General features: G+C 30.9%; 4 protein-coding genes across 5 annotated transcripts in view; 3 read left to right on the top strand and 1 right to left on the bottom strand.

Moving 5' to 3' along the window:
* Window positions 1-21: 21 nt before the first annotated feature.
* Window positions 22-1,347, bottom strand: LOC130891462 (uncharacterized). The gene is made up of 2 exons (XM_057796226.1): window positions 1,179-1,347; window positions 22-453 (listed from the first exon to the last, which is right to left on the bottom strand). Exons 1-2 carry the CDS (start codon window positions 1,209-1,211, stop codon window positions 184-186), a joined length of 303 nt encoding a protein of 100 aa, XP_057652209.1. The 5' UTR covers window positions 1,212-1,347; the 3' UTR covers window positions 22-183.
* A 354-nt stretch (window positions 1,348-1,701) lies between these two features.
* On the top strand, window positions 1,702-2,729 carry LOC130891701 (probable small nuclear ribonucleoprotein Sm D1). Of its 2 annotated transcripts, XM_057796593.1 has the most exons (3): window positions 1,782-1,798; window positions 1,861-1,954; window positions 2,057-2,729. In XM_057796593.1, exons 2-3 carry the CDS (start codon window positions 1,941-1,943, stop codon window positions 2,406-2,408), a joined length of 366 nt encoding a protein of 121 aa, XP_057652576.1. In that variant the 5' UTR covers window positions 1,782-1,798; window positions 1,861-1,940; the 3' UTR covers window positions 2,409-2,729. The 2 variants fall into 2 exon arrangements, with proteins under 2 accessions (XP_057652575.1, XP_057652576.1); XM_057796592.1 differs by having other exon boundaries at window positions 1,702-1,954.
* Window positions 2,730-4,685: 1,956 nt separating this feature from the next.
* The window catches only part of LOC130891699 (neurocalcin homolog), a 240,146-nt gene continuing 229,554 nt past the window's right edge, over window positions 4,686-15,277 (top strand). The window contains exon 1 of the mRNA XM_057796583.1: window positions 4,686-4,845. The gene's annotated coding sequence lies outside the window, so the exon portion shown is untranslated. The remainder of the gene's footprint in view (window positions 4,846-15,277) is intronic.
* The window catches only part of LOC130891700 (neuronal calcium sensor 2), a 163,650-nt gene continuing 153,111 nt past the window's right edge, over window positions 4,739-15,277 (top strand). The window contains exons 1-2 of the mRNA XM_057796589.1: window positions 4,739-4,845; window positions 5,163-5,255. The gene's annotated coding sequence lies outside the window, so the exon portion shown is untranslated. The remainder of the gene's footprint in view (window positions 4,846-5,162; window positions 5,256-15,277) is intronic.

Genomic DNA, 15,277 nt, shown 5'->3' with positions numbered 1-15,277 from the left:
TTTATTGATTACAATTATATAAATAAATAGTTTGACTTTTTTAGAACTGTTTATTTATTATATAAACTATAGAAAAATGTTAATATGAAAAAGTACAAATTACATAAAGGAAAATCTAATTTAATAAAGTCCATGGGCTTATACTGTTATTGATAAATTGAAGTTCATCACCTAAACATGTAATTAATTGATTGGATTCCAAATGAGAATGTATAGCATATACACAGCAAAAATAATAAATATTAAAGATACTGCTAAAATAAATGTTTTTCTATTATGTGTTCGCAAATGAGCCAACTGTTCCTCGTGAGTCTGAAGTAATTTACGTACTTCTACTAATTCTTGTTCAATTTGGTTTTTCTTATTTTCTTCTAAAAAACCAACTCGCAGTTTTTGTTCCAAAGCATGAATCCTTTCATATGTTGTTTTGATAGCTTCTTCTGTTTTATTTATCTAAAAAAAAAACGATTTATTTTCAATAAAAAAAAAATTAAAACCGACAAAAATATTGCGAATAATAATACTAATTGGAAAATGTATGCATTTGATATCCTATCATATTAAGGATATATATATATATATATATATATATATATATATATATATATATATATATATATATATATATATATATATATATATATATATATATATATATATATATATATATATATATATATATATATATATATATATATATATATATATATATATATATAGATGTAAGCTATGAAGAGCTCTTGCATAGAAAACACCAACAGTTTGGCTTCTATCAGTAACACCTAGAACAAGTACCTCCACAAAAAGGTATTTCAAAGTACAATGTTTATAATTAAACCAGAAGTTTCTCATAATCATTTTCTGAGGCCCATTCGCTATAAAAAGAACACCAGTTAAACTATAGAGGCCTTGTTACAATACATACTCGAGTGAAAAAAAATGTTGGAATTGTAATTAATGTCTCAGCATCAGAAATGTTAATAAACACTTGTGCATTTTGTATAAAAGAATCTAAGCAAAAAAATGTCAACTATATGTTTGACCAACTGATTGTGTTTGTAAAAACGAACAAATATGAGATTTCATTTTTCCCTAATCTCTCTGTAATAAAAGAATTTTTTAATTTTTCAGAAAAGTCAGATGTTCATTTGTTATCCATTATTAAGAATATATGTTACCTCAACCATTACTGAATAGTTTACTGTACTCATATTTATTTTCAGGGGTTTATTGACTTGCTGTAAGTAATGAAGTCATTCATAAACAATATTTTTTAGATATGACGTGGAGGTAGTTCAAATCATTAAACCTGAATATTTAAATAAATGTAAACTACCTGATTCTGTGAGGTTACAAATATGTCAAGAAGTTAAACAAAAGTCGTTTAATATATATCGATTATTACCGAGCTTAAGTTTTCGAATAGGAGTGTAGTACCACAGAAAATTCATTCCACTAAGCGTTCACGTTTTCGCATAAAGGTTATCTATGGTTCACAGCGACTGAAATATTCTTTTGAGCGTTCCGCATAGCGACTACCATAGTTATGATCGCGGCGAGAACATCACTCATTACGTCATGACTAACGTTCACGACGACCCTTGTTAAGAGGTGGGACGAGGTGAGCGTTGAGAGAATTCAAAAACTCAAATAACACAGACTGCAACCATGAGAATATAACTCATTAATTGCGGTATGAGATATTATAAGTACTTTTGAGGTATTCTTGTGACGCACCACCAAATATTTTAGGTACTATCGCCGCAAAAGATATTTTGATTTTACTTTAATGTAAATGGTATGTTCTGTGTGTAGTACGCTTGTCAACTATCATATTAGTAAAAAGAAGACAAATTTTAGGTTATGTTTAGAGCATTTTAAACGCCGCCGTAACGTTTTATAAAATATAAGTATTGTAAGACCACTTACACCGAATTAAAATGAAGCTAGTACGGTTAGTATTCAGATTAGTTGTAATATATGACGTTTTTAATACCACTATTTATTTTTCTAATTATTTTTTTTTCTTAACCTTATTTCGGTTTTTGCCTTTCAGTTTTTTGATGAAATTAAGTCACGAAACCGTGAGTATGGAACTCAAAAATGGCACCCAAATCCACGGTACAATAACGGGTGTAGACGTAGCAATGAATACCCACTTAAAAGCTGTGAAACTAACTCCCAAGAATCGTCCAGCAGTAAATTTAGACACATTAACTATAAGAGGCAATAATATTAGATATTTCATACTACCAGATAGTTTACCACTTGAAACTCTTCTTATCGACGATACTCCTAAGGCAAAAGCTAAGAAGAAGGAGTCTGCTCGAGGAGCAGCTAGAGGTAGAGGAAGAGGACGTGGTAGAGGTGGTCCTAGAGGAAGAGGTAGAGGCAGAGGTCGTCGATAAGGAAATGAAATATAATTATCTACAACTGTATACAGTTAAAGACTTATTTTCTATGACTAGGTTTAATAAGTGTTTGAAAACATTCTCTTAATAGAAATAAATTTTTCATATTATGAGTCCTATGGGATTTGTGAATTTTTTAAAGTTTTTAAATAAAAACTTTGTAATTATTGTCAATGTGTTAATCAAGGTGAATATTTTGTTTCCCATAGTATAGTAATAGAAATGGTAACATGATAGTGACTTAATTATTTGATTTTTTATTAATAAACACCACTATAGAGGAATGTTTTATGATATTACAATCTGATCAGAACGAAATCAATGAGCAATATTATTCTAACCTAAATTACTAAGATTACCTTAGAGTCTAATGTTTTAATAACACTAAAACCAGTGTACTATACCTATCCTCATTATGATCTGCTTTCTCACTAAATAATTGTTGGACTAACTCGAAAGATTTAAGCAGCTGATGTTCATGACTACTAGCAAATTTGGTTGTTTGAAGATCCCAATGGATGTCAATGTTTCGGTAGTACAAAGGTGCATTGATGATATTCCTTAGTATCTTATTCTGGAATCATTGAATAATTTCAAAGTTACTCTTACTGGCACAACGCCAGATTGTATGCCATAACTTAAAATAGGTCTCAATATTTGCTTGTATAGAAGCAGTTTGTTGTACATGGATAATTTGGAACTTTGTTCTAGTAGCCAATACATCTTTTTATTCTTAATATCAAGTTTCTCACCTACTTTTTTTTATATGGACTTTCCAGCTTTCTAGTGAAGTCTAACATCGAGAGTTATACACATATTTTGCTGTATTAGCATAAGGAACATAAACATTGTTCATTCTGATAGGAAACTATCTTTTTTATTCATGAAGTTGATGTGAATGGATTTAGTTTCATTCAATTTAATATCTCTTGGCTCAGTTGCTAATTTGGTCAACAGATGTTTGAAACTTTTTAGCAACTTCTTCGTGGATATCTCTCAAGGCCATAACTGCCGAGTCAACAGCGAAAGTAGCTATTGTGTGGTGTTCATGTTCAGGAATGTCATTAGTGTACAACAGATAAAGACTGTACCAAGTACACTACCCTGGGGTACTCCTGTCTTGATTTCTTTTAAATCAGTATATGATTCGTCTTGCTATAATCTGAAATATCTGACTATTAAAATTTTAGGATTTGGGAATATTGTCGCAATTAGTCGCACCTACGCATTGGAAAGGCTATTTTATGTTTTAATTATATTACCACAAACATTAAAAAATCGTTATCAAAAATTATATGCCTTTTATGTGATTGGGAAAAAATATGCAAACTCATTTTCAGACAACGTTTTTGGGTTTTTTGGCAAATTAAAGAAAAAAATGGAAAATATCACTGGCTTCCTAATAATGGTTTTCAATATATTTCATATTTATAAATAAATTGTAAGAGGTAGTTGGGGTATAACTTCACCAAGTTCTCATTTTACAAAGTGTATTATTTGCCTTTCTAAAATATTCCACTTGAAACTCTTACAAAATATGCCTGTATTCCGACTCCCTGTTGTTACTTTTATTGACTTTGAACATAAACAAGTAGCAAGTAAATATAAAAAAAATGGTATGGTTGTGATGTCTGTAATATATTTTTTTCTCCAGAATAGTTATTAGGTATTTCTGACATTTAAAACTTTCGACGATATATATAATAGTATGAATAGTATCGGTATATGATAAATAAAATTCCTGTACACTCTGTTTATTTAATTTATTCTCAAAAACTAAGATATAAAAGTGCAAATCCCTATGTTCAACCCGGTTGATAACATATTGCTGGTAGAAACTGTAAAAACACCATCTTCAATCCAAAATGTATAATACCAGCTTCAACTAAAGAAAATCCGGAGGAATACATTTTTTGAAGAAAAATGATATTGTTTATTTGATTATCGGTTTATTTTAAATAAGAATCAGCGATAGTAAAAATATATTTTGAAAGAAGTTAAATACGTTAAACAAACTTTTGTTAATTCGCCTTTCGCGATATTACATAAATAAAAACCTCATGAAATTTGTGGGTGCAAATAAAAATATTTATTGCTAAAGAATATGGTTAGATATTTAGTATACTAAATTTTATTAAAAGAAAATTATGTTATTTCTCAAAGTTATTATGAAAATATAATATGAACGTTCAATAACAATGGATTAAACATGTCGAAATATTACATCTTCCATGAATTGTTCTCATAACAAACCACAATAAACGTTTTGCAAATGTCCTTAAGAGCATGCGTCGCCTCAACTGGTGCGTTTAGATGAATTCTAGCGTAAACATGGCGAATATCGGGCAAACTGTGTAACTTTAATAAAAACAAATAAATCTGATTGTGCTATATACTTTATAAGAACAATTTAATAAACTGTGTGCACCATAATGTGAGTGATTTTTATCGATAATATTTCGGGTTCGAGTTATTATCCGGGCTTAATAATTTATGACATTTAATTGTCAAGATATTTACCTTTTTCCACATTTTTGCTTATGGTTTTAATTAGATTTTGATGAGATTACATTCGCTGCTTTTGGCCTCTATTAGGTGTTTAAAATGATCAGTATTTGTATTTTTAATTATTTTCAGCTTAATTTTTTCCAAATGTCATTTTTTTAGGTTAAGTTTTGAAAAATTTGTAAATTTTTTTTGTTTCAATTTTAAATCTTGAATAATTTTATTGTATATTGAGTAAATATTTAGGTTCGTTTAGTAATTGTGGAAATAAAAATGGAAATCGCGAGGAAAACATGCGGAAGGCCCTTTTCTACACTACCTAAAACTGCTACTGAAGAGGTAAGGAATTATCTTAAATAAACAGTAAAATATTGGGTCTGTATATTTGTCGTTAAGTCAAGTTTAATTTAATTGCAGCTGAAATTACCCAGATATTTAATTTTATCTTATTTTTGTATCGAATTTGCATTTGGCAAGTTCACAAGAATTATATAAACTGATATATTTAACAACAGATGGCAGTTAAAGTGTGATTTATTGAAAATTCCCAGGATAATACTCCCGGGCTAATTAGTCACAAGATTTAATTGATATAGTATATAAATATAAAAATCCAGAGTTTAATTTAATTATTATTGGAAACATATTTCTGTAGTTTAAACGAACAAATAATAGACAGATAGTAAACTAACTGTATTCTAAACACATTCATATTAGTCTAATTGTTCTAAAAAGAAAACAGTTTAATTGCTGTTACATTATTATCTAGTTAGATAATGTGCAACACTAATAGGGAGTAACTTTAAATATCTAGATATTTTTGCTTTATAATTAGTGATTATGGTTTTTTGATAGCCAATAATTTTTATGTTTTATAATTAAGTAGAACTATGTGGTATTAAAATATTTTTTAATTATATCCCAAAATATTGGTGTTCAATTTTTCTTGTTAAACTTGAAATAATGGTTTATAAAACCAGAAATTTGAATATAATGAAATTATGATGAAACCCTGTTTTTAATAATTTCTAGAACTCTAAAACTCGCTTATTTGGGGGTATTTAGTTGCTGTACATTCTAGCTCATTCAATTCTAAATTAATAGTCTATAACTGGGATTTATAGGATATTTTTAAAAGTATTTAACTGAAATTCTAATGTAGGGTATCTACATTTAAAATTCTTCAGATATGTAGTTAATTTTAACTGTTAATGATAAGCTGATTTCTTGTGGGAAATATAATTTTCAACACCAGAAAAAGCAGTTTGAGGGTTCAGAGTGCATGGTTTGCAACTTCTTCACTCGGAATGAATAAAGTACTTGAAAAATTGGTTCAATTATCCACCTTATAACCCTGATTCGGTACTTAATGACCTGTGCCTGCTTTCGTACATCAAAAAATTACGTGGTTGACGATTTTCAACACCAAAAAAAGCAGCCTGTGTGTGCGAAATGCATGGTTTGTAACTAATTCTGTCAGAATGAATACAGTTCTTAAAAATTGCTGCAACCATCCACCTTATAATCCTGATTCGGTATCTAATGACCTCTTTTTGTTTCTGTACAGAAAAAGCAGCTTGTGGGTCAGAGTGCATGGTTTGCAACTAATTCAGTCAGAATTAATAAAGTTTCCAGTAGAGACCAACAATTACAGTTTTAATAAAATATATTGTATATTGAGACATCTAAATTGTTATAATATGGATGAATATATGTATCATAAACAACTGACATAAAGTTGTTTTAACCCTGAGATCATTTGGAGGAATAGTTTAGGGCCAATTTTACCTAAGGTAAAACTGGATATTGAACTAAAGTTTAAATTATGATTTGAATTCTAGTTTAAACTAAGAATAAACAAGCTTTTTCTATTTACCAGGTCACAGTTAGACAGACATTTTTCTACCAGATGTCACAAATATAAACAAAATTTTTCAGATATTGGTTTTAAAGCTGAATTGTTTAAGAAGGTTGTATGAATTAAGAACAAAAAAATCGTGCAATTTCTATGAAGTAGTACTTTTAATTAACCTTCTAAACAAATACAAAATTACAGTAGAATCCATAAAAAAGTGATATGGTAACTTGAAAGGAAGACGAAAAAAATTGGGAGGAGCTGGCAAAAAAATTTAATGATGAAAATTACAAAGACGGTGATAGAACCACGAAGAATTTAAAAAATGTGGAATAATTTGAAGATTCGTTTGATTGGATTCATCAAATATAAAGTGCAAATCTTCAATAATTCAACCAAAACCTTCTATAATTTAAAATTGCAAATAATTTGAAAAAGTTAGATTTCAGATCCTCCGTTTTATGTTAAATTGAAGTTCAAACTACCCTCAGACCGCCGGTAACGTTTGAGGTTTAAACTTTACTTGTAAAATTGACTAGAGACTAGAGATAATGACTAAAATTTAAACCTTAAATTGTCAATATCCTTCAAAGTATAAACATCTAACCTAATTAATTTATTTTCTTAAAATTATTACTACTATCTAACACAAACTAAGGTGATAAATAATATATAGAATCATTTTATCAACAAAAGTAAGAAGGTATAACATTTGAATTCATATCCTCAAACAAATACTTGTGGCGTTGCTATTGGCTCATGTTTCAGAAATCACTTCATAAATATTCCAAGACTCCCTTGCCCCTTTACAGTGTGTTTTCTTTGAAATAAACTAACATCTGTTTTTGGGGTTGAGAAGCGTCCCTATGGTTTCTCTTCCTCAATTGATACATTTTTATTTATAAATCGTTCATATCGAAAGAAGTTGCAAATAAAGTGGAAGTTTGGAAGAGGAAAATACTCAGAAATTTTTTGGAGAAATCCAATCTGATTAAGTGGTTTGAAAAATAAATAATAGCCGTTTATGGTCAACAATAAATTTCTAATATTTGGGTTTGTTAAGGGCACAATGAGTTAAATATTTGGAGTACGTCTCCCAAATAAATAATTATGGAATACCTAAAAAGGTATTAAGAGCAGGAGAAGGGGGAAAGAGATAAAAAGGAGACCAAAGAACAAATGGATTGAAGAGAAGACAGATATAAGAAAGTTTGGTATAGAAAGATGAGAGGAAGATTCATTGGATATAATCAAACGAAAAATTTAGTGAAGAAAGTTGAGTAAACAATATGAACGAAACTTCCAGTCCATGTTAATGTTATTTTTGTCCTATAGATTTTAAATTAATAAATGTTGTTGACAGTGTGTTAAAAAGTTGATTTAATTTTGAATTCAATAAAATAATTGGATAAAAAGAAATAAAATTTAGCAAAAATGATCAAAGCAGTAGAAAAAATAATATAATATGTAAAGGAGTAAAATTATTTAGCAATAAAATGATTACAGCCGCCATACATATCATAATACAAAAATAATCAATAAGAGAAGTCTCCATAATCATTTACACTATCGAGTAAAGAATTATAACAGATTTTTTATATTTGTATTTCGAATATCTAACTTTTTTTAGTTTTCGGCATTTAGAGCATCTCTTCATGTTACCATCATGGCAAGGTGACGTCGAGGTGTCTTGTTCTTGCGTAGGCAGGAACTGTCGTAGTCTTCCTTGCAATTCAATAGGAATTCTAGATGTCTGCATACTTCTTCCTCGCAGTTGTTCCAAACATGACTCCTTAGCTAAAGCTTTCAAATAGAATCGCCTGTTTTTGTATTTTGGCAATCCCATATTATTATTAGCCATGGAAATAATTTGTGAATTGATTCCCCTTATATTGAGTAAGGCCAAGAAAATGATCATAGGCCATCCGCGAATATTTCTAGCAATATTATATATCGCACGTAGTTTGTCCACGACGTCTACTCCAGATTTTGTTGAATTGTAGTCTAGTATTATTTGAGCTTTTCCCGTTTCATTATCGGCTTCGTCATCATAGTGCATACTAGAGATTGCCATAACATTTTTTCCTTTTTTTTTGGAGTCAAGATAATCTTCATTTAATCAAAGAACGTGCTTTTTAAGATCGGTGGCAGTTCAATGTCTTTTGTGCTATTTGAAATAATCAAATAATAACACTTCATTTTTACGATGGGAATTTGAATGGTTAGGAAACACAATCAATTAATTTATTCTTAATTAATAATGTAAAAAACACTGTTTTTGTGTTTTTTGTTTTATTTTCATGTGAAAGTAATCTTGATATTTTAAGAGATTTAAAACAAAATTATTTAGACCGCTTACCATCAGACGAATTAAACAAACTTTTTTTTATTCATGACGGTGCTCCTGCTCACAATTCAATCGTCATGAATACATTTTTAGAAGAGCAATTTGAAGACAGGTGGTTAGTAAATAATGGTCCTTTTCGGTGGCCCCCTCGTTCTCCCAATATGAAGCATTTAGTTTTTTTTATACGGGGTAACATAAAATTCACCTCAAAAGAGGTAAATTTTCCTTTGAAGATGATGACCGATCGTGAAGGCCAGTTTCTGTGTCAATCAGAATTGTTACTATGGATGAGACTTGGGTACATTTCTACGATCCAGAAGCAAAGCAACAATCGATGGAATGGCGACACTCTGGTTCTCCAAGACCTAAGAAGTTTCGTGTCCAAAAATTTGCTGGAAAAGCTTCAGTTTTTTGCTTCCGTCCGACTATCATCTCTTTCCTCAACTGAAGAAAGTTTAAAAGGTTGTTAATTTTCTTCCAACGAGGAGGTAATAAAAGCTGTGGAGGTCTGGTTTGCAGAACAAGAAGAAACATTTTTTTTAAAGGTCTAGAGACGTTGCAGGTTCGCTGTAATAAATGTATCCAATTAAGAGAAGAATATGTTGAGTAATAAAATATTTTGACATTGAAATTTTGTTTGGTTCTATAGTAGGCAAATGGTTTAATTCGATTAACTTTTGCTTAAAATCTAAAATGAACCCAATAGCTTCAAATTGTAAAGTATTCTTTTAATAATGTGCGGTTTCGATCGTGGTCTAACTGGATATCTTACTGCAAAGAAAGCACATGTTCTTGTAACAACTTCGCCATACTAACCATGTATTAAAAGCAAATTTACAAAATCTTTTTTATTTCTTAGTACTTGTATCAACGGGTCAAAATAAAATAAAAAAATAATTTATAAGGGTTTGCAACGGTCAACTTTTTCACAAATAAATGTGCATATGCATTTTTCGAACAAAGTTTTTGGACAAAAATATATTAAAATGTACAAAACTAAACAGGGTGTTTTATTTAAAATAACAAACTTACAGTCGACTTCCGGTTCTATCGGAAGTCGGCCATCTTTGAAAATATTTTAGTTAAAAAGATCGTATCCGAAAACCCAAACTTAGAAATTTTCATGATTTTACTATAAGTATTTTGCCATATACAGATAGTATTCACTCGTCGTGAGACACCCTGTATATTTACTCTCTATATCTTTCGCTATATATACATAAATAGGAGCGGGTAAAGTAAGTATAGACGTCTGAACAATCATCGATGGTGTTGTTGTTGTTAGTGTTTGCATTATTCCATCCATCCACCGATATTTTTCACACAAGACCGCTCACATGTTCATAAACACCAGTCAGCGGAAACTGCTACCCGTGAGCAATGAGTATTAATGAACCGATGATGATTGATCGATACGATGTATCTAAAAATTCCCGTCGCTTAGTCTGTTTATTAGCACACGATCGTCGGTTGGATTTTAGATACAATGTTATGTATGTCACTTACCTAACTGATACAAAGTATCTTTTAATTTGTTAAAAAAAGGTTATTTAAACTGATAATGATGCGTTCAGGGTAGGACTAAAGTATTTTTTTCGAGAAGTATAATTTGATTTATAAATTATGTCAATTGTAACATTTAAAAATTACTTTTATTACATATGTTTAGAGATGCCACGAAACTAGATGAGTTAAAGCTGTCAACACTGCATTTTAAAATCCTGAAGTAGTAAGCTCAGACTGCAGTTGAATAGCTGCTGTAATAGAATATACGAGGATATATTGAAAAATTCTTAGCCTACTATAGAACCAAATAAAATTTCAATGTCAAAATATTTTATTACTCAACATATTCTCCTCTTAATTGGATACATTTATTACAGCGAACTCGCAACGTCTCTAGACCTTTCAAAAAATGTTTCTTCTTGCTCTGCAAACCAGACTTCCACTGCTTTAATTACCTCCTCGTTGGAAGAAAATTTACGACCTTTTAAACGTTTTCCAGTTGAGAAAAGAGATGATAGTCGGCGGAGCCAAATCTGGTGTTCTAGTAATTCAAACTCTAAATCTCGAATTTTTTGCATGGCAACATGAGATTTGTGTGCAGGGGCGTTGTCCTGCAAAAACAAAACACCTTTGGATAGCTTTCCGCTTCTTTTCTCTTTAATTTTTTCTCGTAGAGTGGTTAGTAATGTCGAATAGTAATCTCCAGTTATTGTTCTACACTTATCCAAAAAATCAATCATGATTACTCCATGGCATTCCCAAAAAACTGAAGCAAGGACTTTTCCAGCAGATTTTTGAACACGAAACTTCTTACGAACCAGAGTGTCGCAATTCCATCGATTATTGCTTTGTTTCTGGATCGTAGAAATGTACCCAAGTCTCATCCATAGTAACATTTCGGTTTAAGAAGTCTACATCGTTTTCAAATCGAACGCGATGCTTCTACCTTTGCACGCTTTTGGTCAACATTCAAACATTTGGGGATCCATTTTGCAGCAATTTTTCTCATGTCCAAATTGACGTGAACTATATGATGAACGCGTTCGTATGAGATATTCAGTGCTTCAGATATCCGTTTTAGCCCAATTCGACGATCTTATAAAATCATGTCATGAACTGCATCGATATTTTTGGGGACTGACACAGAAATTGGCCTTCCCGATCGGTCATCATCTTCAAAGGAAAATATACCTCTTTTGAAGATTGTAGTCCAATTTTTCACGGTCGCATACGAAGGACATTGATCACCAAAGGTATTAAGCATATCTTCGTAAATCTATTTACCTCTTTACCCTTTTAAATACAGGTACTTGATGATGGCTCGATACTCCAACTTCGGTGGACATCTTTTATCTTTTAATTTATTGCGTAACTCTGATTTACTTTTTTGAAGTCAAACTTTGAATTGACACTTCTAACAAGTTATTGTTTGTTGCTATGGTAACCCAATATTTTGTTTATGAATGGAACTGGTCTAGGCTAACTAGATATCAATACATCATCCTCGTATAGTGGTACATACGATTTGCCATCGAAATATGAATTTGTCTAGAGCAGGGTTTCCACGCCCCACAAAGAGAAAATTTGATTGTAAATGGGGGCAATTCGAAAATGCACTCAACACAAGCTTAAACCTGGGTTTTTTGGCGTTGTCGAACTTCCCTCCGGCAGACACTTTACAATCTCGCTAATCAATGCAGTTGTTCGCATCTGAATCAAAGAACTTTAATTAATGAAGAACGTAAGCTGAGGCGACTCGTAATGAATCTGTGGTTCGATGATAGGTACCTATCAAAAAAAGAAGCACGCAGGGATGTTGCAGCCAATATTAGTGGATTTGTGTGATATGTCAAATATGCAGTATCAAGAACTCGCAGAAATGCAAAATGAGTGAGTTAAAACTTTATCTAATCTGGCAAAGCCTGGCTTCGTGAGGAAATAGATATCCAATACCAAAATTTAACTAAATGTGCTAGAAACCTACTGTTAGAGCACTTGTAGACGTCCGTTTTTTCACCGGACAACGAACCGTCAATAAACGTCTATCCTTGAATATATATATTTTTTTACCGGGTGGATGTTACCTGGGACTGCCATCTTACATGCGCTAGTTAATAGTTTTGAATTGGTAGTCACGTGTGAAATGAATAATAAGAAAAAAAACTCGTATTATACAAGAAGAAACAAAAAGAAATAGAAAAACGTAAAAGGTCATTGTTGATGCATCCTATATTATTAGAAAAGGTGAATATGGTGCATTTCCTACTCATTTTACGCAGTTGGAAGAAGATGAAAGATTTACAATTACTTTCTGATGAAGAAAGAAACCTTTCAACTTTTATTAACAGCCATATATAATAAAATAACACAAAACAGGCAATACGTGCGGCAGCGTCAACACGCACCGATAACCTGGCGTTGATGACCGCACTTTCTTACACCGGAACTGTGTCCGTCGCCCCGAGGGAAAGCGGTGGTGCATCCGGCGTATATTGTTCGCCGGACCGATGTCCGGTGCATGTACACACATCGATTATAAATCATACACCACCGCGAATCAGGCAAAAATCACGGTCCGTTTTTTTCACCGGACAACGGACTGTGTTTTTTGCCGGATTCGCGGTGGTGTATGATTTATAATGGAAAAAAACGGACGTCTACAAGCGCTCTTACGGTTTCCATCTTCATATTTAGTTAAATTTGCTTAAATTTACTGGTAAAAAAATAAATCATCTGCATATAATAGAACGGGGAGACTTAAGATTGAAGCTAACCAAATTGGAATCTAACATAAAATCTCTGTGCAGCAAATATCAAGCGCAAGGATTCAACTAAATTTAAAAAATTAAATTATTATGAAAAAAATCTTTATTAAAAATGATTTTAATTTTTCATCATGTGTTTTGAAAATTTACTTACTGTGTTTCGTTAACAATTTCTCCTAAAACTTATTACTTAAGTTTCTTAATTGAACAATTCAATTTATTAATATTGAAAAATATGTATATGTTACATAGGGCGGCAACTAAGAAGGGCTTGGGTGGGACAAGGCACAAAAGAGTTTGGGAAACACTGGTCTAGAGAAAACATGTGCGGTTTGATGTACTATGGATTTCAAGGTCGATTTAAGTGAACAGTCGTAGCTGTTCAAGTTTTGAACATCTACAATCCGCATTTGGAGATGAAAGTGTAGGTAGGCCCTGTGATTCAGCTACTGTTGGATATACATATTGAGAAATCTAAGATGCACCATCAAGATTGATGCATTTCTTGGTGTTGATTCCTTAAAACCAAATTCAATTTTTATTTTATCAATGCAAATAATGAGACGGCTAGTTTGAAATTAGTTGTTGATATTCATTTTAAATTGAATCGCATTTACGGAAGTTGTTGAATGCTTCTTGGTAAATTTTCTTTTTCGTAGAATGTAGAATAAAAGCACAACCAGCGATAGCATGAAATAATATTCCGATCCTTCCTTTATTTTTCACTGTATATGGCAAAATACTTATAGTTAAATCATGAAAATTTCTACGTTTGGGTTTTCGGATACGATCTTTTTAACTAGAATATTTTCAAAGATGGCCGAATTCCGGTTCTACCGAATGTCGACTGTAACTTTGTTATTTTAAATGGAACACTCTGTATATTAATACATTTTTGAAATCTAAGTGAAATTTTGGTTTACTTTTGTCTTAAAACTTTTTTGAAAAATGCATACTTTTTGAGTTATTGCAGACACTTATAAATTATTTTTTTACGAGGATACCCTTAAAGATAGGAAAATGTTTTGTGTTGGTTTGCTTTTAGCAAGGTCAGAGGTATTTGAATCTAAGTTGAAAAAATTTTCATTTTATACAGGATGTTCAAAGTTTAACTTCATAAATATCAAATTTCTTTATTTTCCTAAATAGAACCACCCGGTACGTAAACTTTACCGTTATCCAGATATTAAATGTTTTCTGTAAATTTTTAGAGATGCAGGCGTGGTTTAAATTTTGTTTTGACCCGTTGATACAAGTACTAAAAATAAAAAAGTTTTTTTTATCTTGTCAAGGTGTGTAAATAAATCAAATCAAATTTTTATTTACTAATTCTATTCCAACTTCTAATAGTTTCCGAGATATTTCAGGTTTTAAATTATTATTCTATTTTCTAACAAGTTTTAATTTTTTATGTATACTTTTAGTAGGCTTTGTAATAAATGACACTTATTTAACTGTCATTAGTCAATTGTTGATACTTTCGAAAATCGTTAATATGCCTCGCTCTCAATTTAACAACGAAGATTATGTAAATTTGTTTTTAATACATGGTGAATGTGACAAAGTTGTTACAAGAACATGTACTTTATTTGCTGCTATTTACATAATCTTCGTTATTAAATTGAGAACGAGGCATTTTAACGATTTTCGAAAGTATCAACAATTGACTAATGACAGTTAAATAAGTGTCATTTATTACAAAGCCTACTAAAAGTATACATAAAAAATTAAAACTTGTTAAAAAATACAATAATTTAAAACCTGATATATCTCGGAAACTACTAAAAGTTGGAATATGATTAGTAAATACAATTTGATTTAATTTTTTTCACAGACCTTGACAAGATAAAGAAAAATACTTTTTTTATTGCTTAGAGCTTGTATCAAG

The sequence above is a fragment of the Diorhabda carinulata genome, chromosome 3 (assembly GCF_026250575.1).
Source record: "Diorhabda carinulata isolate Delta chromosome 3, icDioCari1.1, whole genome shotgun sequence".
In the NCBI taxonomy this organism is placed as follows: Eukaryota; Metazoa; Arthropoda; class Insecta; order Coleoptera; family Chrysomelidae; genus Diorhabda; species Diorhabda carinulata.
Note: the sequence above shows the minus strand (reverse complement) of the source record. Positions and strands in the feature narration are given on the sequence as shown.

Bases quoted from the DNA above. Each gene is read 5' to 3' on its own strand.
- LOC130891462 (XM_057796226.1), bottom strand. From the start codon at position 1,211: ATGAGTACAGTAAACTATTCAGTAATGGTTGAG. The intron at 454-1,178 runs GTAACATATATT...TTTTTTTTTTAG, and splicing joins ACTATTCAGTAATGGTTGAG to ATAAATAAAACAGAAGAAGC.